Source organism: Neolamprologus multifasciatus, chromosome 19 (genome assembly GCF_963576455.1).
Source record: "Neolamprologus multifasciatus chromosome 19, fNeoMul1.2, whole genome shotgun sequence".
Lineage (NCBI taxonomy): Eukaryota > Metazoa > Chordata > Actinopteri > Cichliformes > Cichlidae > Neolamprologus > Neolamprologus multifasciatus.
The window spans coordinates 2447165-2472315 of record NC_140457.1 but is presented as its reverse complement, the minus strand read 5'-3'; the positions used below and the strand labels follow the sequence as shown (position 1 = coordinate 2472315).

General features: G+C 40.9%; 2 protein-coding genes across 11 annotated transcripts in view; both read left to right on the top strand.

Moving 5' to 3' along the window:
• Positions 1–3721, top strand: part of LOC146495678 (connector enhancer of kinase suppressor of ras 3-like) — a 48621-nt gene extending 44900 nt beyond the window's left edge. For all 5 annotated transcript variants that reach the window (XM_085144197.1, XM_085144200.1, XM_085144199.1 and 2 more), the window contains 4 exons: positions 900–1024; positions 1483–1825; positions 2010–2200; positions 2309–3721. In XM_085144197.1, coding sequence (XP_085000323.1) covers positions 900–1024; positions 1483–1825; positions 2010–2200; positions 2309–2509 — 860 coding nt within the window. In that variant the 3' untranslated portion in view covers positions 2510–3721. The remainder of the gene's footprint in view (positions 1–899; positions 1025–1482; positions 1826–2009; positions 2201–2308) is intronic.
• A 455-nt stretch (positions 3722–4176) lies between these two features.
• The window catches only part of scaf8 (SR-related CTD-associated factor 8), a 52654-nt gene continuing 31679 nt past the window's right edge, over positions 4177–25151 (top strand). For 2 of the 6 annotated variants that reach the window (XM_085144190.1, XM_085144191.1), the window contains exons 1-19: positions 4181–4400; positions 5307–5390; positions 19442–19486; positions 19598–19759; positions 19965–20121; positions 20228–20355; positions 20457–20633; positions 20976–21055; positions 22080–22191; positions 22272–22403; positions 22564–22673; positions 22798–22991; positions 23091–23191; positions 23416–23529; positions 23671–23827; positions 24138–24268; positions 24445–24607; positions 24686–24733; positions 24844–25065. In XM_085144190.1, coding sequence (XP_085000316.1) covers positions 4371–4400; positions 5307–5390; positions 19442–19486; positions 19598–19759; positions 19965–20121; positions 20228–20355; positions 20457–20633; positions 20976–21055; positions 22080–22191; positions 22272–22403; positions 22564–22673; positions 22798–22991; positions 23091–23191; positions 23416–23529; positions 23671–23827; positions 24138–24268; positions 24445–24607; positions 24686–24733; positions 24844–25065 — 2347 coding nt within the window. In that variant the 5' untranslated portion in view covers positions 4181–4370. Of the gene's footprint in view, positions 4401–5306; positions 5391–9070; positions 9165–19441; positions 19487–19597; positions 19760–19964; positions 20122–20227; positions 20356–20456; positions 20634–20975; positions 21056–22079; positions 22192–22271; positions 22404–22563; positions 22674–22797; positions 22992–23090; positions 23192–23415; positions 23530–23670; positions 23828–24137; positions 24269–24444; positions 24608–24685; positions 24734–24843; positions 25066–25151 lie in introns of those variants that run through there. The other 4 variants (XM_085144193.1, XM_085144189.1, XM_085144192.1 and 1 more) reach the window with 4 other exon arrangements.

Below are 25151 nucleotides of genomic sequence, written 5' to 3'. Positions count from 1 at the left end.
AGAGCCCACAGTGGGCTGCCCACATCTGCTCCATGGTACATTACCACCACCAATTGGTAAGGAGTGTGGACAAGAATGTTCATGCTCAGTCCCAGTTCACGAGAGATCACCATGTAGTTAATTTGGCTGATTTTTACAGCAGATGCTCGTCCTGGCACAACCCTCAGAGGATCTCTATCTGTCACTCCCAAACCAGCAATCTTCCACTTGATCCTTAGATCAGATAAACTGTACTACACTGTGGATCCACGTGCTCTCAGAGGAGAAAAATAAAACACTAAAATCCTATCAAACGTGTTAGTCTGTCTTATTAAACCAAATATAGCCTGTTATAGCTTCCACTCAGTGACTTCTTTTGCAGTGTAACCCCAGTTTAACTTCCGTTACTGAGGTTTTGAACCAGCCACTTTCTCTCAGCCTCATATTTCTGACAGTGTAATAAAACGTGTTCTATGGTTGTCTCTTCTCCACAATAGTCATATTTTCTTTTTTGATGCTTCCTTATCATAAATAATGTGTCAGCAAACGTGCCCGTGTGGGCCCACAGTGTCTAAATGTGGAGCTGTGTGGGCAAGGCAAGCACAAACTAATCCCACCTAGATCCTGCTGCAGTTTTGCCGTTCGGGGTCCCTGTAAGACAACTGTTGGTTGCTCATAAAGTTCCCTCTCGGGGGCCCAAAAAGAGCAAAACTGGGCTTACCCACAGAAAACCCATGTAAGGTCCCCAAAGGGCACAACTGCAGCAGGATCTAGGTGGGCACGCCCACTTGGGGTAAGTGTGGGTTTACAGCCCCACAGTTCACCAACAACTACCCACTGTGGGGTTTTTCCTGGGTTACATTTGTTGGTTACATGTTTGAAGTTTTAGTTTCTTGTGTGTCTCCATGTTTCGTGTTCAGAGTGTTATAGTGAAGCCAGCGATCACGAAGAAGCGGAAACCACAGAGATACCCCCTCCACCGTACTCTGAACAGACGCTGCGGGACTCCTCGAATGCCTCCGGTCCGCCTGGTAGCACACATCAGGTCAGTAACGGTTCTGGCTGGACGCACATCCATCCGTAAGAGCCAACATTTATCTTTTCATTTAATATAAGATCATTTTGAATTTGATGCACATCCGTGAAGGCATCAGGTTCTGGAGAAACATATGCTACCATCAACGCTGGATGCTTGCTTATTGCAGCAAGAAGATGCCATGCTACTTTGAGAACATTAGAATGACTCTGTACTAAGTGAGGTCACGGTAATAAACAGCCTGAATGCAGTCGAATTCAAAATGAGCATATAACTGCAGTTTAATTGTTAATGTTCAGCCAAGATTTCCATTCTGTTTAGATTAAACACACGGTCACAACTTTTGCAAAGGCAGCTGTGTCTTTAAGGGACACAACATGTTTTATTACAAGTAAATAAAACCAAGTGGAACCAAATGGGATAAATTAATAGAAAAACCTCTTAACTTAAATGTATTTGTATTTCAGGGTACCCTCCCTCCCCCTTACTCCTCTGCAGTCCCCAGCGAAGCTAACGGTTCGCTCTCCTCACCTGTCAGTACGATGACATCTCAGAGCTCCGCCTCTTCGCTCACCAAGCAGAGACAGTCCTGGTTGGACCTCGTCTCGCAGGCAGCTCCTTCTGCTGGGGAAACAGCAGTGGTGTGCTCAGCCCAGGTCCACTCGCATCAGCCTCCACCAAAGGAGACGGCAGAGGAAGCGAGGCTGGAGAACGTGGCCACCCAGGACTCCTCGGGCACTGAATCTAACGAGGAAACGCCTTCAGCTGAGGGGGAAGATCAGAGGGAAGTTTTAAGGACGCAAAATAAAGGTGAATATTTAATATATGCAGTTTTTTCTCGTGGCCCACTTCCAGCTCTGAGAAGCAGAGCACGTTTCCTGTTTCTCAGAACTTTGATTAGCATCAGTGATCAACAGAATATACGACTGTTAATATTCTTAATTTAGCATCCACTGCATGTAGGATGATGATGAAGTGTGTTGTCTTGTTGCAGGCAATCATGAGAACGGCTCCGATGAGATGGAGAAGCTGTATATTCATCTGAAGGAGGCCAGTCTGTCGCCGATAGGAGAACGTAAACCATCCACGAAAAAGGAATTTAGGACCTCCTTCGTAAGACGCTGCAAAAACCAGGCTGTCAATGACAAGCTGCACCTTATCAGGACACTCAACAGCACATTAAAGGTACATTTCTCACCTCCCTTTTTAGTTTTTAGTCTTTTAGTTTGCGAATAGCAAAAAAAATACAGTTAAATAATTTATGCATATTCAGTTTTTCACTTTTTTGCACAGGCAAAAGAGGCGGACTTGCAGGCGATAGAACAGATCCTGTCTGACCCGGAGCTTACCTCAGACAAGTTCAGAGAGTGGAAGGAGGCCAACGGACCTTTGGTGCAGGAGATCTGTGTCACACACATCCAGCAGGTGGCGTCAGAGGCCGCAGAGGCTGAAGCGTCGGTTGTAGCCGCTCCTGTGGTAGAGACCAGTTTATAAAGACTCTTCATGGCTTTTTATGGTGTTCGGACTCTGAGGACCTCACAGTCACATACATCAAACACACACACTTACACTTACACACACGCACACACACACACACACACTGCTGTTGGTTATTCACTTGAGAACTCTGTTTCAAGTTCTTTTCAACTAGTAGCTGGATGAATGAACTGTTGTTTTTAGTTCCACGTGGAGACGGTGTATGATAAGCAGCACACATTAAAATGTGAAATGTGTCGTAGTATTATTTTTATTGTTTAATTTGTAGGTTTAGCGATTTTTACAGCTGTTTGTTTTTATAATTTGATGAACCTATGCATAAACTGTATATTTGGAACGGTGGAGTGCATGGAAATAATGTCTCCGTTGTTCTCTGCATGGAAACACTTTGAATTTATCTGTAGTGAATTGTGTTGTTTTTAAACTATTCGCAGTCAGTTATTGGTGCCATGCACCTTCAGTGCCTGTTACACATGTGTTACAGAAGCTTTTTCAATAATGCGTGTATGTCGTCGCCCTAGAAATACTATATTCATGCTTATTAGGAAGACTTTGCTGACTGAACACTAGGGCCTGCACTAACAGAATAAATGTTGGTCTCAAATCAGAATTTCTTCTTTTTTTAATACTCAAAAGTGTCAAATTCATGTGACTGTAATGTAATTTACTGCTGAGATGTAGCGATCGCCTCATTTATTGTGGAAGATTTTTTTTCAATCTTCTAAACCAAAACAAACTTAAATTATTTCAGCTACACTGATTATTTTTGTCATTTCTGCCCATGAACATTGACAGTATGAGACAAAATCGTGTCTAAAATGTGACAGACTTTATAACTGATAACATCTGTGCATACAGTATATTGAAGTAAAGTGGGGATTTAGCAGTATTAAGGATAACTCTCAGGAAAACTCTCCTGGAATCATACAAACAAGTCTGAAAGACCTGGTACAAGTTAGATAAGTGGATGGTTATAAATAAATTCAGACATTATGTGACTGCACAGTAGGTTTGGACTCCTCAGGCCGAACAGGATTTTAATATATGACAGGACCTGCCAGAATACAGAGGCATTTCCCCCTTATGTTTCATCTGTTGTGTAAGTTAAAAAAAAATGTAAATAATTGTGAAGGGATGTGTGATGTTTGTTCTTAATTCTGGAATGAAAGTGTTCGTTTGTATACAGGGAAATAAAGTCAGAAAAGTGAACTTTCCCAGCCTCTTTGTATGATTCCTGGAGTGAGTGTCACCACTGATACCCATGGGTTCCAGAGGTTTTATAATGTACTGCTTCAGGTGCTCTTTTTAAGGGTCGTGTCACAGCTAATCATCTACCTCCATCTCACCCTATCTGCAGCATTCTGACATACTAAACATGTCCTGCTTCATCCATATATTTTCTCTGTGGTCTTCCTCTTCTCCTCCTGCCTGGCAGCTCCATCCTCGGCATCCTTTGTCCAGCTTGACCACTTTCTCTCCTCTTCAAAGCATCATCGGTGGAAACCATATCAGCCATGCATCCCCAATTTTGTCTCCAAACCTGTCCCCCTGATGCACTAACCGAATCTTCTCCACTATGGTCAGTCACAATGAAAATCTTAACACCTCCAGTTCAGCCTCCTGTCTTTCTGTCAGTGCCACCCTTACCACATATCATATCAGTTCTCATTATACACCGTCTGATACGACTCGTTGACGCTAGGAGTCGCCGGTTTCTCTCCACATTCCCCGCTGAGGTTATGCGCCATATTGGCAGTCTCCTCCATCTCAGCAAGCGTCGGGCATGCACGCCTCTAACCGGTTATCGAGGAGACGTTTGTAAATATTTACTGTGGTCTGCCAGTCGAAATACAACACTATGGAGGCGGTCAAAGCCTTTAACAATGAGGTTTGTAAGAGATTCTCGCTAAAAGATTTGAGTATATTGAGGATATGTTGTCTAATTCACAGTCGCGGTAGCTAGTCGGCTAACGTTAGCATCTTAGTAAAGAAGAGGGTAGTGTTTGGCAAGGCCGCTGTTTCTGCACAGCAGTGCAGCGGTAACGTAAAGTCAGTGAGTGTGTACTTCGTATAAACTGGCCACACATCATGCAAGAAGAGAGTGAATTTGTTAGTACAGCCCTAATCAGGGTTAAATTCTGTGAACAAATATTACCCAACGGCTGCTAGTAGCGCTAACTAGCTAGTTCGCTAGCTAGCTCCAAATTAGCAAAACCGCTTGAGCTAACTATCTGATGTGAACATGGACAGAGCATCGCTCATTCACCTTGGAAAGAAACAACAAATGATTGTGAATCAGTACTTTCCAAATTACAGTTAGCTTCCCGGTGTATGCAACCTAAACAATGTGAAGTAGCAGCGCATATCCACACTGTTAAGTTTAGCCTTAGCTATCTGAAGCCTCCAAGCGGAGACCGCAGCCGTCATTTGTCTACATAACACGAAGTCTTTGCTTTAGCATGATGATCATTGTAAATAACACCTGCATTTAATCCTAGTAAAAAATCAATCCGCTGTCCACCGCAATCGAATTGCGAGTGTTTGTTTTAATGACGATACTAACGCAAATACCTGAGTCAGAGGCAAGCCCCCGACGTCGCTTTATTGTGAACTTGGTGTCTCTCTGAGCCCCATGATAGCGAAAGCCAAGGTTCTTTAAATTATTAATAAAAGTTTGTAGTTGATGAAGGGGGGTACTCATTTAGAAAGCTATTGGGTGGCAGTTTACGGTTCTTATAGGATCACTTCAGTATTTAAACATGCTGTTCTCTGTCTTTTTCCTTTCATATTTCAGCTGTACTCATTGAATGAGTACAAGCCCCCCATCTCCAAGGCCAAGATGACTCAGATCACCAAGTCTGGAATAAAGGCTATAAAAGTAAGTATGCAGTGTTATAGGATGAGGCAGGTAATAGAGGAATAAAGACATGATTATTAAAGAGAACTGTTCCTTGGCTCCCAATAAATACAAACATATGCATGGTCTAGCAACCAACATTATTCTAGTTTTGTTGAGTTGCTCCTCCAGTAGAATAGACCTCAAGTAATCTTTAAATCTCAGTTTAGGTCACAGCCCACTAAAGTTGTGGTATGTTAATGTTATCCAGTATGAAGATGGTAAAGAAAATGTGGGACCAAAATTAAATTTTTATTCTCAGCTCATCTTCAGTCACATTCTGGTTTGGTCTTTAAATGATGCAAAACTGTGTCTTAATGCAAATTGAAGCATCCAAAACAATATGTGGTTATTGGTATTTAAAGGAATAAAGATGAAAATATAAATGTTGACTTGTATGGTTGTATGCCCTTTGGCTTAACACATCTAAGACCTCCAATTCTAGACAAAGGGAAACATACATTTTTGTGTAGGAACAGCATTTGGAGTAAAAATATGCCAAATCAAATATGCTGTAATGACCACGTGTGAATAAGGGAGCAGCCAAAAGAAGCTGCTTTTTTAAAAATAAAAATCTTATGCTGTTTACTGGATAAACTACAAAGGAATGTAGGGTTATATAAACTCATCAGCAGTGTGTACAACTCATCTGCTCTGCTGTAAAACTGCGTGGTGTTTGCATAACTTTTAATAATAGAACAGTTTAATAAAAGCCCAGGAAAGCTGAATTACCTAAGAATTAAAAAATATATGAGGTGTTGCTCTTCTGCTACCTTTTATGGTTTCTCATCAGCCTTCAGGCAATAAGCGATTTTTTTTTTCATGCAATAGAAATGACTTTATTGATTCATATGTGTGGGAAATATGACGATTAGAGGGGCGCAGTGAGACTGAAGTACCTCGCTAGCCAAACATCCCAGTTTAACAGGGAGTTTCAGCAAAGTCGAACACCAATCAAATCTATAGGTTTTTATCAATTTATGTAGTTTTCTTATAGTATGTTTCTAATCAGACATTTGTTTGTTATGCGTCAAACATGGTAAAGTACCAGTTAACATTTTGAGTGTATGAAAAGTAACTGAACCCAGTGATGTTGAGTTAACAGGTCATGTATCACATCACACTGAGGTTTTTTTGCCTGCTTCAGTTAACGTCTGCATATCAACGTTGTCTGTTACTGCACAAAGTTAATTTATGTGCTAGGCTGTTAGTAAATAATATTTTCAAGCTTGAAGAGACATTTTTCACCGTCTGTATTTATAAGTCTCTTCGTTTAGTTTTTTTAATAAAACTGACTTTTCATTGTGTAAAAGGCAAAGATGTTAGTAACAAGTATAACAGTAGCTTCATTCCTGTGCAGTAAGCAGTGAGCCAGCGTGCACAACGCCAGAAACTCGGGAATTAAAGTTAAATCCAGCAGTCATTATTTTTATTTATACAAGTCTGCTTTGTAACTCATCAAAGTTATTTTAACATATGCGATAACTGTTTTATTGCTGTTATTTGAAATCATGGCTGAATTCACAAACTGATAACAGATTTCTTTTATACATTGGAAATTCTACACACGTTACTGTGAATACAAAGCTTTTAAAAGGCTGCATTTGATCGGTTTTTACGTATATTAACACATCAGCAGCCAACAGCGGCTTTAGCACTTCTTGTGGTCTGGAAAATATAGATGGCATGCCTTGAGTAAATCGGTTATAATTCTAAATAAAACAGATGTTAGACATAAAACATTAAGGTAAATGTATTAGGTGCCAACAGCGTGTTAAGCCACATTCAGACGACGGCAGCTTGCCACTGTGACATCATTTAAAATGAGCGTTTTAGCCTTTGTTATCTTAGGGGTTTAAAACCAGACATGATGAATGAGGAGAGCAGGACCTGACTGTGAACCTGTGAACTTTCTCATTGGCTTTAGTATACCCTGGTTGTGTCATATAATCTCCAGATTTTACTGATTGTGCTAAATATTCTGGGGCAAATTCGTCCCTTCTGCTGGCTTTGATTGATCTGTGGTCTGATGCATCACTCGGTCACGGCTCTACAAATGCCTAATCTGACCACTCTAACAGATGTAGACTGATCCCAGTATAAGCCAGTCCTATTGGAGTCTGTTGTGTATTTTACACAATTACAACAAACAGAACAATCTTCAGTCAGCAGTTTGTGTTGCGTGAGCATCAAATAAGGTGAAGAATACAGCTTCACATCATCTGCCTTATTAGTTTGCTTTTTGATCATTATTTTCATATGATGTAACACCATAACTGCTAATCCTCTGATTAAAAATGATACGCAACCAGTTGTTATTCTGACCTAATTATGTTCAGTGGTACACGTGTAAAAGCTGCACTACTTGTTTTTTAATTTTGTTTGCAATATTCACATCTCATAATAACAAGAGCCGAGTGCTATAATTAGGCTGAAATTAAATGTGATAAAGATAGAGCTGGTTATTAATCTGGCTAAATTAAAGGATACATGGCAGTGAATTTGTTTTGGGAGGCGTTTCTGCCCACTGAGACTGAGCTTGAATACTTTTCCATGTGTGGGAAACAGTGTTGTCATGGAAATAGTGAGTTATATTGCGGGATGCAACCAAATTAGCTTTTTAAATATAACTTACTGCTGTCTGATTTTGAATCTATGGACAACTTCCTAGAATGACTTTGATGGAGGAAAAATAAAATCCTACAGTGAGTTCCGACCTCCGCTTTTATTTTGTAGTTTTTTCTGATTTTGACAATAAAGTGCAGACACATGCGTAGCTGTGTAGTTGTTAGCTGTTATAGTGTTGAAAGTAGTTGGCGCCATTTCTGTTCTTGCGTGTTGTTAAATGCTTTAAACTCTTGTACTTGTATTTCACTTGACTATTATTAGTTTAGCTGAATTTGTAACTAGTTCTAACGTCACAAAATGAACAAATAGCAATAAAAGTCTCTGCTTACTCAGCAGGAACTGTGCGTCCTCGTGTTGCAGGTGGACTGTTATATTTTAGTAGTTTTGCATGTTGGTTCCTGTTTACAGGTCTGTCAGTGTATCATTAACACATGGCATGTAGCCAACACACAGCAAAATCTGTGTGTGTTAAAAACCCCAGCAGAAAGTGAGACTCTACATTTGGAGAAATCTTAGTAGGATAAAAAATATCAGTTGAAACCCAAAGAAATGCTGCTGTTTTTTTGTTTTTTTAAATTACTTATTACTTATTATTTTATATATAGATGATTTATAAAAGGTGAAGGTCATTTTTACTTTTCAAAGTGGGCAAAAAGTGTTTTCCCAGAACGGTGCTTTTTATAATTTGCATGCTTGGCTGGTATCCTGCACACTGTGCCTATAATTCGGGGGGTCTTTTGCATCGCTGATCATTAGTCACTAACAAATTCTCCTTAGACTTCATTGTTTAAAGTTGTTCTTATTATGAAATACTCAAGGACCAAAACACAGTTTCCTTCTTTACAAAATGACAGTTATCTTTTAGTCATTTGAATTCTGGGCCTGACACTTTGAGTTCAGGACACCAGCCTTTAACAAAAGTCCTCTCATGATATATTTCTTTGTCCTGTTTGCACTCTAAAGGAACTGCTCTTCTTGTGGTGTTTCTATGCCTTGTGTCACCTGTGAATAACACCCGTTTCCCCTTCCCTCAGCAGCTCTCCCAGCTCCCCCAAAGCACTGAAAGTGAAGCAGGAGGATGGGGTGGAGAGAGTTACAAAGAGATAAGAGAATCCCTAACCAGCTTAGGTAGGAGTATGGGTTGTTTCACAAGGAAGATGGAAGAAGACTAAAATCATTTAACTGAATTTGTTCCCACACACCCAGAGATGCACAGCTTTTGCTGTTCTGGTTGTCTTGCGTTGGTCGATGTTGGCTTTGAACTCCTGTTTTTCATATTGAAGTTGCAGTCTTGTTGATTTTCTTCGTGAGTTATTTGAAGATATTTGTGTTTGGTGCAGTTAATTAAAGTCAGTCTTCTATGTTGCTTCATGTTGGATGGAGCTGGAGCGGAAATTCGTTAGCTTTGGGTTTAAGATGCCATCAGTGACTTATTAAATGTTGAGTATACAGTTAACTGCATGAGTCCTTTAACATTAAATATACTCGTTTAGTGCTTTTATCTCCAGCAATACTCAGATTTGCATGTTAAGACTAAGTTTTTATTAGAATCTTATGTTTATTTCATTGAAGCTTGAGGTTTAAAAACTGTAAATCCATGTTTTGGCAAAGCAGTCGTAATTGATGTCTTTTGTACACGCAGGAAGTTTTCCTTTTTCATGATACCCGGTAAAATAACTGAAAATAACTGAGAAATTCAGTTGAATCTACATATTTCAGATGGTGATTTGAATGAAAGCTTGGGGCTGTTGCTTCTTGTTGAGTCGTGCTCAGATGGAGGAGAGCTTAGAGAGCTTAAACTAGATTGATGATGGTGCTTCAGTGCTGGAGCTGATCCGTAGGATAGGACGGCACATGATTTTAGAAGTTTCTCTGTAATGTTGCTGATCATTTCAAAACAGCCAACATACGTTTGTATGTGATAAACAAAAAATAATAAATGGAAAACGATGCATATGTGACCTGCTGGGATGGTGCAACAAAGCATCTGACGTTACATCTCAGATGCTTTTCTAAGAGACTGATGTCCACAGGCAGCAGTTTTTATGCTGCCATTCAAAATGAATGAAGATTCTAAAAGTAATTTTCATTCATAGCCAGATTAGAAATGATCTTTTTAGTCACTGCCAGAGTTACATTCCCCTCTGCTATTATTTAGTGTAGATATCTGTAAGAGCAGCAGTGCTACAGAACTTAGCATCTTTCAACCCAGTGCACTTTAAGTGTTTTTGCACAAAGGACTTTACTGTAAAATAGAAACTTCCAGCACAGAAAACTGTTCCTGTGGACTCAGCATCGAATCTTTAATTTGGTTTAATGGGCAGAACAGCCTCAGAGTAAGGTTGCATCTGAAGAGCACTTAACCTTACTGGATTGTTACTATTCTCCATATACTGAAATTGGATGAATGATTAAAGACAGGATTTTAGTTTGTCTTTCAGCGTATCTTGAGTTCTGATAAGAAGAGACAGTCCTGCACTTAAAAAAGGAAAAGTTACCTTAACTCATGAACCAGCCTGACAGACTCACACATGTTCAGACAATTATTTTCACAGCCGAGTTTTTTAAAAATTGATGAAAGCATGGCATTAATGTAAAACTGTTAACACCTGTAAGGTGCACAGCTACAAACCAGCGAATGCTGCGTTTTTGCCACATTCTGCTTTTCGTCTGTGACTAGCAACAAGTAGCAGAGAAATACATGGTTTTGAACCAGCCGGGTTCCACTTACAGTCTGTGTGCGCTTGTAGGTTGCCTGTGTTTTACCCGTGTTGACCTACTTGGCATTGCCCACAAGCAGCTGTAGATGTCTCGCTCTTTTCTTTGTGTTGTTTGTGTGTTTCAGTCTGTCTGTACTTCCAGGAAAAGGACAGCTTTCAACACAAAAAAATCTCTGAAACATTCCCCTTTAAACGATGCAATAAGTGATACTGATCCCCGTCTGCACAGAATCCGTTAAGACCTAAAATTACCTGTGAAGATTATTGTGAAACGAACTGGTCTCAGTGGATTATTTTAATTCCAAGCGTCTGTGTGGCCCACAGGCAAGTGGTGGCTTTCTTTTGCAACATAAACTATGTTTCTTTCATTCACAGTTCAGTTTGTACTAAAATGCAACAAAGTAGCAATACGAGAACTGTAACAGCAACCTTTAGCACTGGTTTAAACTATAAGTTGGTGCAAAAATTACAGTTGTCACCAAACTACCATTATTTGAACCAAAAAGACATTAAATATTAAAAGTAACCTAACCTGACAGCAGCTATAACAGTGTGTGTCAGGTCATGAATGATCAGGAATAATTAGGAACCTCTCTGCAGTCTGAGGAAACAACACACAGGGTAGTTGATTAGTTACTACAAGATACAACCGATAAAATCCATGCAAATATTTTGTGAGTTTAAAATATTTTTAGACTGACCTAAAATGACCTGATCTTAAGTCATTTTACCGCCACTGACTTCCAGCCTTGTAATTTCACTGGAGGAATTTGCTGCATTTATTTTCGAATCAGGCTTCATCTTTTAGATTTTTCGGATCCAAAACGCCCGTCGGGCTATATGATAACCGATGGGCGGGGCTGAGGTAGATTTTGGTCACCCGACCGGAGATATCGCTAGCTCCGGGATGTCGGGCTAGCGATTTTGCGAGCCCTGAGATCTGACCAATTGGATCACTGCATTTCGCAACAGGTGTGCTCGTAACTCAAATCGCGCACTGTTACTGAATACACAATGAGATGGAAATGGTAAAATAGTCCTATTTAACCTGAGGCGCACGGTTAGATGCTGCTCCAGGTCAGTCGGCTCTCTTAAATGATTCCTCTCCATTTTCAGATAAGGTCCCAACTCAAACGATTAGTTCATTAGCAGGCCTCTGGAGAACTTCCAGACATGTTGAGGAGGTAGTTTAGCCATTTAAACCAGCTGTGTTGGATCAAGGACACATCTAAAACCCTCGAGGCCCTGATTTAAAATGCTGCTGCTGCTCCTGAGAACTGGATGCAGACAGAATCTGTTTCCTCCTTTTCTGGTTTGGAAACATCAAGACCAGCTTATGATCGCTTCATGTCTACTCCTTTATTTATTTCTGTGTTTATTTTTTAATCAATTTTAGCAAAAACCCGACCGTTCGGTGTATATATATATATATATATATATATATATATATATATATATATATATATATATATATGTTACACAACAAGTTTGGATCTGGAAATTTCTGAATTTCGTGTCGTGTTTTTTTCCACATCACGTTCGGTGTGTAACAGATTTACTCTACAGGATACTTCAGATGTATGTATCTATGAAAGCTTTAAGATTAATTATTAAACGTGAATTTGTGTTGAAAACTTTTATTGGGAATAATTGGCAACTGTTTCGATGCTGTTTTTATTTTCTCCTTCTTTAATGGATGTTTTAAACGTAAACGTGCTGCTTCGTTTAGGTTTTTTGCATTTGCTGCAATATCAAACAAGAAATGTAACATCTACTTCAAGAAGCTGATGCCATTAGCTGCTAGAGTCACACACAGTGACTTGGATACTTTCTTAGAATATTTTTTATTTTTATAATATTTTTATAATGCCAGGACAGTTTGAGAGTGGACAGGAAGGCTGGGAGAGACACAGTAAACAAACAGGGGCAGATTCAGACCCTTAAGCTGTACGTCTCAGTGAGCTGTACCCAGCATGGCTACTTTTATGAGAGCTAATAGAGGACCAGTTATAGAAGCTCTTCCCTTATTCACGGGCCACCACAGCAGGTAGTTGTGCACGTCTGATTTGGCAGACTTTTACACCGGATGCCCTCACTGACACAAACCTCAAAGGGATTTGTGTCTCCTAATAGGCTCGAAACAGATGTTTTCTACACAGCAGAGCCTCATTGAATAAATGTGTAATAGATCCACTGATCTAGGATCAGTTATGGCTTTTAAAAACAATTCTGTTAGACAGTAAAGGAGCAGAGGAAAAGTCCTTACCTTATACTTATAAATGTGGCACGATGGTCCTTTGTAACAGTCCCTTACGTATCATCTCAGGTTAGTGTGGAAATTTAAAGATATTAATCTGAAAAGTCCAGAGTCCAGTTAGAAAATACTAGATATGTAACTTATTTTTAAATGAGTTTTATCTTGTTTATTTACTTAAAGTCTGTTTGAGTCTGTGACTGCTAAATACAAAGAGATGAAGTTACTCTTTATATGTTGGAAGAAGTTAAAAAAAGAGAAAAAATAAGTAGGATTTGGATTGTGTTGCTGGCAAGTATTTGCAGGTTGAGAGAAAATAATTAGACTGGTTAAGTAGTCTGACAGAAACCCTTTAAATCTGAACACATGTTACACGAATGAAGCAAAGAATTGGCCAAGCAAAGATTTAGTGTTTATTTTAAGAGCTACATGAAAGCATTCATCACATTCCATGTTCAATGAATTATGTTTTAAATCTGACACTTTCACAGATAATATTTGAGACCCTACAGTGGCAGAAAGGTCTGCAGAAGTTAAGGTGGTGTTTCTGTGAGCACTGCATGTAGTGGCTGCTGGTGTAATGTAATTACACATTAACAAAATAAACAAATTCAGTTTGTTTTTTTCCGCTGCTACATTTCAGTCGCTGTGAAACGTTTGATCTCAGCCTAAATGATCCTGACTGACATAGAAAATCACAAAGCTCTCTGCTGAGTTTGAGAGAGACGTTTCATTCAGGAAGTATGAATTGATCATGTCCTGGTTTCTATATCTGCAGTGAAATGCCACGCGTGCTAGCATGTGGCCGATGCTCGTTTGGTGCCTCGAGTGAAAAACGGCATCTCTGTTAAAAGTGGTGAAGATTACAGCTTTGCTTAAATGATCCTCTGTCGCACCACCTTATCACTTTGTCTCATGAAGAAATTTGCCAGATTAAATAAATCATTTACACTCTTCGTCATCATCATGACATCCGCAGGTTACCAAAGTTACTAATAAATGATAATACCTTTATTATAGCAGAGTTACAAAGTGCTTCACAATTATTTATCAAGCTTTACAAACATAAAACGGCTCAGGAAGAACTAGAGGTTTAAAAAAGTGAAGAAAGAACGAGGCAGGCTATAACTTCACAACCTGTTCAGCTAATTCACTTATGTTCACTAATTATGGATGGTGGTGGACTAGATTGTGTGATATGTGGATAAGGTTGAACATGAAAACTGCACAGTGGGACGTTAACTCTCTGGCTTTTGTCTCAGTCCTTCTCGCTCTCACATCATCATGTGCTGTCAGAGAAAAGCTGTAAAGTAGTTGCTGTAATAGTCTGATCGCACGATGGTCTGTAATTTGCTCCTTTCAGTTTCCGTCTATTCCATCGAGCATTTTCAAACGGTGTGTGTGGGGGGGTCACAGTATTATGACAGTAGTACATAATTATCTACAGTGTTTGCATACTTGCCTAGATTCATAATCTGTTCATCAGAAACATGCACGTGTGTTTTACTTCCTCAGTACTTTCTAAATGTCTATAGAGGGACACAAACCACCATAATCACAGTGATGCTACTGTGCTGCTCATGTCTTCTGTCTACAAGTACAAGGATGAGTGCAGTTCGGTAACAGTTGCAGGTAGTGTTGTGCATATCTTTCACACACACAGCCTGTGCAGTGTGTGGTCAGTTGCCTGGAGACTGGTCCACACTGCAGCAGGTTATGTATGAGCATGTGTTGTTTTTTTTAATTATTCTTTGGTGTGAAAGTATGCGCTCAGTAGGGTTTCTGGAAAGGGTGGAGAATCTGTGAAGAAGACTGTCTGCTAAATGTTCACGACAGTTGTCTTTGCTTTTCATACCCAGACCCAACTTAACTCATTAGTTAAGTTGCTGCCGCTGTTGTTGTTAAAGCTTAAAGAGACCTTAAAGGAAAGCACAGGGAGAATACAAGTACATCAAAAAAATATAAATACATCGTCAGCAGGCTAATGGAGTGAAGATGAAACACCCAGTTAATTTATTCACCAAGCCAAGTTTTCCTTTCTAATGGAATCTTTTAAAGGACTGTTTATGTGTCCTGGTGCTAGTATTCAGTGTTGTTTCAGTTCGTTATGTGTAATTTTCTATTCAGTCTTCCTACGGCGTCGCATCACAAAACAAATCACCTCTAAACAGTTTCAATGGTCCACTCAAGAGCCAACAATTGCTGACAGAGCTGAACACAGCATCACAGCTTATGATCCCAGTGATCACAGGGAAGAACCATCGCTAGCAGGTTGCTGAATCATTGGAGGAGCTTATTTTATGCAGGTTTTAATTCTTGTAGTAGATAATTGCAAGAGACAGAACTCTGAGGGAGGAAATAGTTGGTCTTTCTGCAGGGCTGATCTAACAGTGGCATCGTTTCAAACAGGGCTTGAAGCCCCAGAAAGCTGATCCAGTTGCCCAGTGTTACAATGGCAATAGTAGTTGAGTTACAGTACTCGTAGTTTTACGCGTACTTGCCGTAAGTTGTCGCTCAGTGTGCACATTTATTAATCTAAGATAAACAACAAAGGTGACATGCTTTGTTTCCAGGGTTCAGTTACTTTCATTATTTAATAGTCCGACGATTGCTTTTAAAGTAAATGAATAAAGTTACTAAAGTTTGTTTGCAAGTTTGAGTCTGTGAATGGCGAACTGCAGTTCTCACAGTCACACCATGTTAAGTCTTCATACTTTACAGTTTCTGCTGTAAATTTCTTGTCTCAAAAATTTCTAGTGGACGTATTTCAGCTTCACTTTCCCTTGCATATGTTTAATGTGTATATATTGACTATTGTAGTTTGCAGCTTTATGTGTTGGCAAAATTTCAAAACTACCAGCTTGCTTGTTTAGCTTTACTTGTATCATATCTAATGACTTTTTTTTTTTAAAATTGCTGGCAGTTTTAGAAAAAGCTCTACGTGGTATGTTACCTTAGATAAGTTTAACTTTGACTGCAGCTGAACTTATTGGAATCACTCCTCCAGAAACATCATCAGACCAGCTCCTCTGCTGTACTTTGACTCCATCTGCTGGCCGTTTGCAGAATTGCATCATTAACTAGAAATTCTGACTTTTCTTAGCAGGCTGTGTAAATACTTGTGGTGAAGGGCTCCCTTTCATTTGCTTAACCACAGCTGCATTGCTGTTGTGCAGTTGTACAAATACACAAAAGACGGAGTCAGTAGTAAATCTTTGAGCCCCAGCAAACATCTTCCTGATGGGATTTTGTATTTTAACATGGTACTTGTGTATCTAAACTTCACAAGAAAGCTTCAAAAAAATGTTCAAGTTTAATCTTCGTCTTTCATGAGTACAATATTAGCATTAGCAGCTGTCGAGTTAAACTAGATGTCAGTGATATGAAGAGATTTTGCTGCAAATGGGTGCACAAAAGTCTACCAAAAAGTCACTTTTAGTGCTGCACAGAGTTTCAAAAGTACATTTGAAGGTGCCTAACTGTCAAATATTTTTACTGTCAAAGCGCTGAAATGCTTTAAATGAGAAAAGCCTGTGAGGCTGTTACTTTCAAGTGTAAAGGGCTCAGCCAAAAAATGTCCATGAAAGCAAGTACAATGATTTAAACGACTGAAGCTAACACTGTAATACCCATCTCTCTTCTCTCAATATTAAGCCTATTTCTGACATTTCTGATTTATTTATGAAATTGTTTTTCTGTGCATGCAATAAGGTTTTTTTCCTGTGAGATGAAAGTACCTTTTCCATCAGTACCTACTCTGCTTAACTCGCCACAGTTTTCGGGGTTTTCCATTAGGTCATAGTACCCGGTACTAAAATAGTACTGCTCGGCCGATGTACCAAGTGATCCGATACTAAAATGTGACGTCATCAGACTGCATGCCACCGATTGGCTGGTCAGTGGTGTCACTTGATGAGTCATGAGTCTCTCGTTCCTGAAAATCAAAACCGCCATTTTTGAAACAACGCTGTGGTCCCCGAGTCCGAAAAGCCACAGACCGAGCAGCGATCGACGTCCACCTTTGCTGTAGCGTTCGTATCGCATACTGAATGCATCACAGGACGCTCAGCAGCGTTGCTATGACGACGACCATTCACATTTAAGCTGTACTCTATTGTAATGGAAAAGCAGTCGATCCAAGTCGAGTCCTGGCGAGTTAATCTGAGCAGGTACTTCAGGGAAAAGGGGCCTAACCCTCACAATGTCCAGGTTAATTTGGGGAGAGGCAAAGAATTTAGTGCTGGTAACGCAGGAAGACATCCATCAACAGACCAAAACTGTTGGCCTGTATTTAGACTACAAACAAGACTGGCAAACTGTCTTTTCAAAAACATGATCTGAAGCCAGGACAGGCTTGTCCTCATCCTGGGTAGTTACCAGGGTGGTTTACTCAGGTGAGGTCCTGTAGCTTGAGTTGTTGCTCTTTTAAACAGTTTGGCTCACAGGGGCACAAACCTGGGACATGTCATACAGAAGCAGTAGTGGCCATACAAGTCAGGACTGTTGCTGTTCTTGTTGTTATACCTGCAGGACTGGTCTGCATACATTTAATTCAAGCAGTGTGCTTTACCTTCTTTAACAGAAAACTCTGGATTTTGTATTTGGCTAAACTAAAAACCACTTTAAAAATTGTTACTTTTTTGGTCATTGTTACTTTTTTTTCTTAAGAATAAACCCAGAAATCCTTTTTGTTTGGCAAATATTTGTTTATGTGCAGTAAAAACCCCACTCTGGCCTGCATATATAACAGGAACGACCTGACACTGGCACATCTTTATAGATGTCAGCTGTGCAGGCCAAAATATCTAAGAGTTGCTAAGTGGTGCAAGTTGTAAGTAAGGAAGAACCTCTCAGTTTCAGAGTAGTACACGTATCTGACATTCTGGTGTTTGGATTAGTTTAAGAAAGCTAAGTTACTTCTAGCTCTTGATTTCTGTTAATTTACAGAAATGTATGTGGGACTTTTGCAGTCCTAGCATAGATGATCCACTCTGCCATCCATGGGTGGCAGTGTAAACTACTATAGTGTTAAAATAAAAATGGGAGATAAATCCAAAGAAAAATCTCACTAAGTCATCAGAAGCTCTTCAGTGTATCTTGACACATATTTTCCAAAGTAGGAAAATCATTCTTCAGTTCATGTTGATGAAAGCGTGGCCCATCGTCATCTAAGAAGAGACCCTTCAACTCAGGATTTAAATGTTCCAACGTAGGATGAGGAGGGGACTCACTAAGAACACATTTGTATACATTTATAGCTACACTTCAACTTTAACACACCTGTCTAGACAGTCTATATATATCGCTACTATAAATCGGTGTTTCGCACACGGGATCTGCTTGGGCAGTGAAGTGTTTTTATTTTTTTTCATGTATTTGAGACGAAGACAACAGCAGCAGAGATCGATTGCTCTTATTTGAAAGGTTTGGCTGTTTTTAACCAGCTACAACCGGCTCTTCCCATCCTGCGTTTCCCAGTGTGTGCCTGCCCCAACACCGGCACCGCCAGGAATAGAATTCAAACCTGTGGGAAACATGAGCGATATTCCTCTGTGTGGGTGTTGATGGAGTGTTTTTGCTGACGCAGTCTTATTTTGTCCTGCACGGACGCTCTCCCCTGAGGAAATGTTGATCTTCTGCTTTTTCTTGCATATCACATTAATGCACAGTCATCAAGGTCATAGAACGTGGAGCTGTTTATGGTTCATGTCTGTGCTGGAAGAAGATGAACCTCTGAAATCACTGAGATGTTTGTCTTTCCATCGAGTCTTCCTGCTCAGTGTCTTAGTGCCTAAATGTTCCATACGGTGGGCTGTGTGAAAGCATCTACATTTGTTGTTTCTCTGCTCTTTTAGTCTTTAGGGATTTCCTTTAATTTGTCACTTTGCCTGTATTTTAACTATAGAAGAATATCTACTCTACCGGGGTTTTACTAGTAGTGCTACTAGTTGTCTAACTCCAGAGTGTCCCGCAGGCTGGTGTGATCATTACAGTTTAATCTGTATTCATGAGTCACTCCCGTCCTCAGTCTGCAAAGCTGTTAAATTTCATGACTTTATATCGTGCAGTAATTGCGATGTTTGTTCACAGACATGAATAATAACAGCCACACTGTTGCAGATAGTAAAATAATTGTTTTTTATTATTATTTGGCTCTTTTAGTTTTTGAATTCTTGTTTAAATCTGCAAGAAAGTGATGATGCTGTCTCCATCTGTCATGTCTGTTTTTAACTAAGCTTTAAAAAAGCAATTATTTATTTATTTACTTTTTTGAGCATGGCATTAATTTGTAAATCTGAGGAACGGGGAGATAAGACGATTTACTTAAGAGCCTCCATCCAGTCTCTCGCTGTTCCCCTTTTGTTACTGTGCTCTGCGATGTTGTTGCTCAAGTCACTCAAAATATTTTTTCCTCTTTGCTTTACTTTCAGTTCTACAAGCATGTTGTCCAGAGTGTAGAGAAGTTCATACAGAAGGTGAGTCAATGCTTTTATTAGAAGCACGAGCCACATCCAGGCAGGTGCAGAGATATTCGTATGTTGCTCTGCTGTTCATATATCTCAACACCAGCTGTCTTTCTTCGACAGTGCAAGCCAGAATACAAAGTCCCGGGGCTGTATGTCATCGACTCGATCGTCAGACAGTCCCGGCACCAGTTTGGCACAGAGAAGGACGTATTTGCCCCGCGCTTCAGCAAGAATATCATCTCGACGTTCCAGCACCTCTATCGCTGCCCTTCAGACGATAAGGTTGGACCGCTTTTAATAGGTTTTCTGTTCCTCTCTGTGGCTTCTCATTCCTCGGTTTCCCAGCACATTACTGTGACATACAGGGCGTTCGATTGAGTGCGCATGTCTCGTGTGTGATCGGTCACAGAAATATTTAAAGGTCATGTGTCTGAGAGAAGGTTTTTGAGTAAATAATTTGTCTTATTTTGTGTCATCCAACTTCCAGAGTAAGATTGTGAGAGTCCTGAATCTGTGGCAAAAGAATGCGGTTTTCAAGAGTGACATCATTCAGCCTCTGTTGGATATGGCGGCGGGGATTCCTCCTCCCAGCGTCACACCCGTCATGCCCAGCAGTGCTGCCCCGGTCAACAACACTACACCCGGTCAGTAGAAGCACATTAAAGTTCAGATTTGCTCTTCTAATCACTGCTACTGTGGTGTTTAACATATCTGAACACGGCAACCTCGTGATTCTCTCTGTGTATCCAGGGACCCCGGCTACACCGGCCACTCCAGCCAACATAGTGCAGGGTCTGCCTGACTGGGCTTCGCAGATTACCAACACCGACACCGTGGCTGCCGTGGCCCAGATCTTGCAGAGTCCCCAGGGACAACAGGTAAGTGAACACATCCTCCCAAAAAGTGTTTACATCAGAGCAGCATGTGTAGCTGTCGGAGTGAGAAGGCGTTTAACTTACTTTGTTGTCGCCTGTTACAGCTCCAGCAGCTGGTGCAGAGTCTGCAGATGCAGCAGCAGAAGCCCCAGCCGTCCCTGCTGCAGGCCTTGGATGCTGGCCTAGTGGTGCAGTTGCAAGCTCTGACAGCTCAGCTCACTGCGGCAGCTACTGCCAACAGCCTCAACCCCCTGGAGCAGAGGGTCTCCTCTTTTAATAAGGTAACGCTGCAGTCAGCAGCTGTGAGTTTATTTTTATGCTTCTGTGGCAGCCAGAGCTGGAGGCGTTATGTTTTTGAGTTGGCTCCATGTATATATGCACATATATGCAAAAACATTTGCATTCATTGAAACAAAAAACACTTCTTTTTTGTAAGAACTCGAATTCATTGGCCAGCGAGAAAGAAATGAAACAGAAATCTATAAAAGAGTTAAAACACAAAGTTAGTGGAATTTTGTATGTAAACAGTCAAAGGTCTTGTGTGCATGGATGTTGTTGAAGGCATGCATCCTTTCTTCATTTGAATTCTCTTTATTTCTACTCACATTTTGTTTCTGTTGCAGAAACTTTTGGGTCCTTTTGACTTCGGGAACGATTCAGAGCGTAATGAAGAATCTAAAAAGGACAGCTCAACATCTCAACTGTGAGTTCAGTGTGTTTGACGTTTGTTTTAGTCCTTCATTAACCCTTTAAGACCTACCATAGAACCAAGTCCGCCAGAGCTTATATTATATGTTTACATGCTGTGGAGCCATTTTTGGGAGCATTTCAAGTTGCTATACATCAATACAACCATTATAGCCTTAATTTTAATAATATGTCTGCATTAAGTGCATAGTAATTACATAAATTGCAAAAAAGTGCAATAAACTACAAAAAAATGTAAAATCGTTTTTGTTTTTTTAACATATATTTCTAGTTAGAGAAATTTAAGAGGCTTATCCCTCAAAACTGTAAATACAAAAAAGTTGCACAAAATAGTTTCCCACCACAGGAAATTTATTTTGAGTGTCTTCATAGTTTTATTTTTGAAATACACCAATTTTTATACACTGCAGGAAAAACAAAAATAAATATTATAGTGCAAATTTGCAAAAAAGCAGCATATGCATCAAAATAAACTATTTCCAGCAGAGCAATATGAGTCCTAAGCATCCCAGAAACCACACAGAAAGTCATAAAGTCAAAGATAACTTTTAAAAACACCAGTATAGGCTCATGAGGCCCTGATGGTGAAAAACTACATTTCCGTGAAAATGATGTCACTTCCGGTTTCGGGCAGTTAATGGCGGACATGTGATAGTTTGCGCTGACGTCTATTTCAACATAGGAAGTGTTATGAACAGCTGATCGGATCGGCAAAGCGTGTTTCTGGAATATTATGTTTTTGTTGCTGCAAGCGCTTTTTATGCAATTTTTGCAAAGTTATATGTGGAAGGAAACTGTGACCGAGGACAAGCTGATGGCATAAGATGTAAGTACAACTCCTCCAGTTTCATATGCAAAAAAATTATTGCGCTAGCTTACGTGGTTGCAGAGCTACCGGGATTTAAAAGTAGTTGCGCAAAACGGAGCGTGGCCGCGCCGACCGGTTTTAAAGGGTTAATAGTGATTCTGCTGCTTCCACCTGAGAGTTTGTGTCTAATCACGCTGCTGGCTGCTTCCAGGCCCATGGTGTCGGAGCCCATTAACAGCTCCCTCTTCCATCAGTTGGCTGAGCAACTTCAACAGCAAAACCTGGAGCAGTTTCAGAAGCAGCTGCTGGAGCATCAGCAGAAGGTAGAGCACGCACACAGAGAGCGGCCTGTTTGTTCTGCATTTATGATTTGCTACAACTTGCATTCTGCGTGTTTTTGCAGGCAATGAGCATAGAAGGGCAGGACTCGATCTTTGGGCAAGAGAACTCAGTTTCGAATGCTCAGAGCAGCAGCCAGCCTCAGCTTCCAGAGCCAGAGAATAAGATCGACGACTCCATAGACAACCAGCAGCAGGTATGCCCGTGGGCCATTACTGCAACTTTACACTAACTTAGAGGTTGGTGTATGCACTTAATATTTGGAAAGAAATGCATGTCTAAAAGCAGGACTGCATTAAATGATTAGTTAGCTCTAGAGATGGGCTTTACCTGAAACTACTCATGGGGTTTTCTAGGACATGGATCTAGATGAAGGCCCGGATGGGATGGAAGAGGAGATCTTTGAGGCTGAAGAGAAGAAGACCTTGAACACACGGTCTAGAACAAGGTCAAGGTCACGCTCCAGGTTGGTTTGACTTTTGATGCCTGGGTTTGATGTTTAAAAGGAACCGGCTCAGGGTTTAATGTTAGCATGACAAAAAGTCAGTCTGGAGAGAATTCCCAAAACGTTTGGCGTCGTCTCTCCTCAGGTCTCCAAAGAGGAGAAGGTCTAGGTCGCGCTCCGGCTCACGGAAACGCAAGCATCGAAAACGGTCGCGGTCACGCTCTAGAGATCGCAAGAGGAAGTCGTCGCGGTCTTATTCTAGTGAGAGACGCGCCCGAGAACGAGAGAAGGAGCGGCAAAAGAAAGGACTTCCTCCCATACGGTCCAAGACTCTCAGTGGTAAGAGGAAGTCATTGTTCTGTTCTGTTAAATATTTGCAAACCTTTTTTTTTCCTGTTGAGTAAAAGTCCCGTTATTTTTCCCCATCTCGTTACCTAGTGTGCAGCACAACTCTGTGGGTGGGCCAGGTGGATAAAAAGGCCACTCAGCAAGACCTCACCAATCTGTTTGAAGAGTTTGGCCAGATTGAATCCATCAATGTAAGCAGACCTCTCCCTCCTTTACCCTCTAATTTGGTTGCAGTGTGTAGTTTTGATCTCTTAACAAGAAACGTAACGACGGCGCCTCAGCCTGTCATTACTGTAGCTGTTCCTAATGATCTGTCCTGTCTGTCTTTCTTTCACCAGACACACAAATCTGTCAGTATTCTCCACTGCGCTCTTTTGCTCTCTTTAACCTCCCCTGTCCTCGTGTCTCTCTGCAGATGATCCCTCCCAGAGGTTGTGCCTACATCTGTATGGTCCACAGGCAGGATGCTTACCGTGCCCGTCAGAAGCTCAGCACCGGCACGTTTAAGATCGGCTCCAAAATCATCAAGGTCCACATTACCTATACAGTTTATTGTGTTCTTTGATCGTTGTACACGGTGAAGCTTTAGATTTAGGTGCACATGGTTGTATATTACAAGAAGCTATAATAATAATCTGTTATCTTGACCTTTTGTGCGTCTTTGATCCAGATTGCGTGGGCTCTGAACAAAGGTGTAAAGCAGGAGTACAAGCAGTTTTGGGATGTGGACCTGGGTGTCACGTACATACCTTGGGAGAAGGTGAAGCTGGATGACCTGGATGGCTTCGCCGAAGGAGGAATCATCGACCAGGAGACCGTCAATGACGGTAAGAGGAAAGAAGCCTTTCTTTGGCACAGACTCTGTTAATTCTGTGGCGGTGTTTGTTGAAATAAAAGCAGGACAAACATGCGAGTTTGTGCACGAATGATGAAAACAAAACAGTTATCCAGGCAGACAAATCTTGGCATTTCATCATCTAAGTGAATTTACTCTCTGCCCCGTTCCCTTTATTTATTATCCACTGGAAAACTCGGTGAGGAATCAGATTGAGTTGGAAAGAAAAACTGAACTCCTTAATCCAAACAAATAATTGAACAGTATTTGTTAACATTTTATTTTTTTGTCTGTGTCTGCAGAGTGGGAAGCTGCCAAGAATACTGAACAAGCCAAGGAAGCTGCAAGTCAGCCAGTGAGCGCTGAGACTACAGCAGCATCTAACACCCAAACCGAGACCTTCAACCAGCAGGTTACCATGATGCCAGTGCAGGTACAGTCTGCCTGTAAACTGTAAAAGCAGTACACCACCATGATTCTGATTAGTTACGGCGCACTGTTGTAAACCATTAAGAAACTTTGAGTCGCTGAGATGTGTTAAGGGATTTGTGTATCATAAAACTTGGGAGGTTACACTATTTTTCTTTTAACAGCGTTTTGTTTACACAGTCTTATATCCCTCATATTCAGCTTCCGGTTGCACAGGCGGTTCCCAGCGCGGTCGGTTTGGTGCCTCCTGCCTTCCCTGTCACCATGGGCATACCTCCGCCAGGTTATGGGCCGCCGCCACCCTTCATAAGGGCCAGCTTCAATGCCTCGCAGCCTCCGCCAGGTAAATGATGCACGTGTTGTAAAAAGATGAGGCCGAGAAAAATTGACCAGCTTACACAAACGATTCTTTCTTGTCCAGGTTTCATGCAGGCTGCTCAGACAGCAGGGATGGCCTCAGCATCTGCCTGTGAGTCTCTATATGCTTCACCTATGACCAGTACATGGATGTGAGGTTGAAAGTGGAGCTCCCTATTAGACCGTCAGGTTTAAATATGTTTTTGTTTTTTTTACCTGTAGCTCTGGTTCAGCCTTCAGTGGGCTCCAGCCAAGATGCTGTCAAGGATTCACCATTCGCTGCTATGATTCCTCCACAAAGCACCATCCCGGGTAGCTTCATGCCCTCGGCTATCCCAGGAGCTGGCGTGTTCAACCCAGTGGGAGTGCAAACTCAGCAGGCCGCTAATGAGAAAACACAGTCTGCAGAGGGCATGGATGCTACTGCAGAGCTCACGCTGCAAGGTGACACATCGTTAATGTGTTTGAATACTTTTATTTCTAGTATTCATTTTTATGTCTCCTGTTTTTAACAATTCTGTCTGCACTTG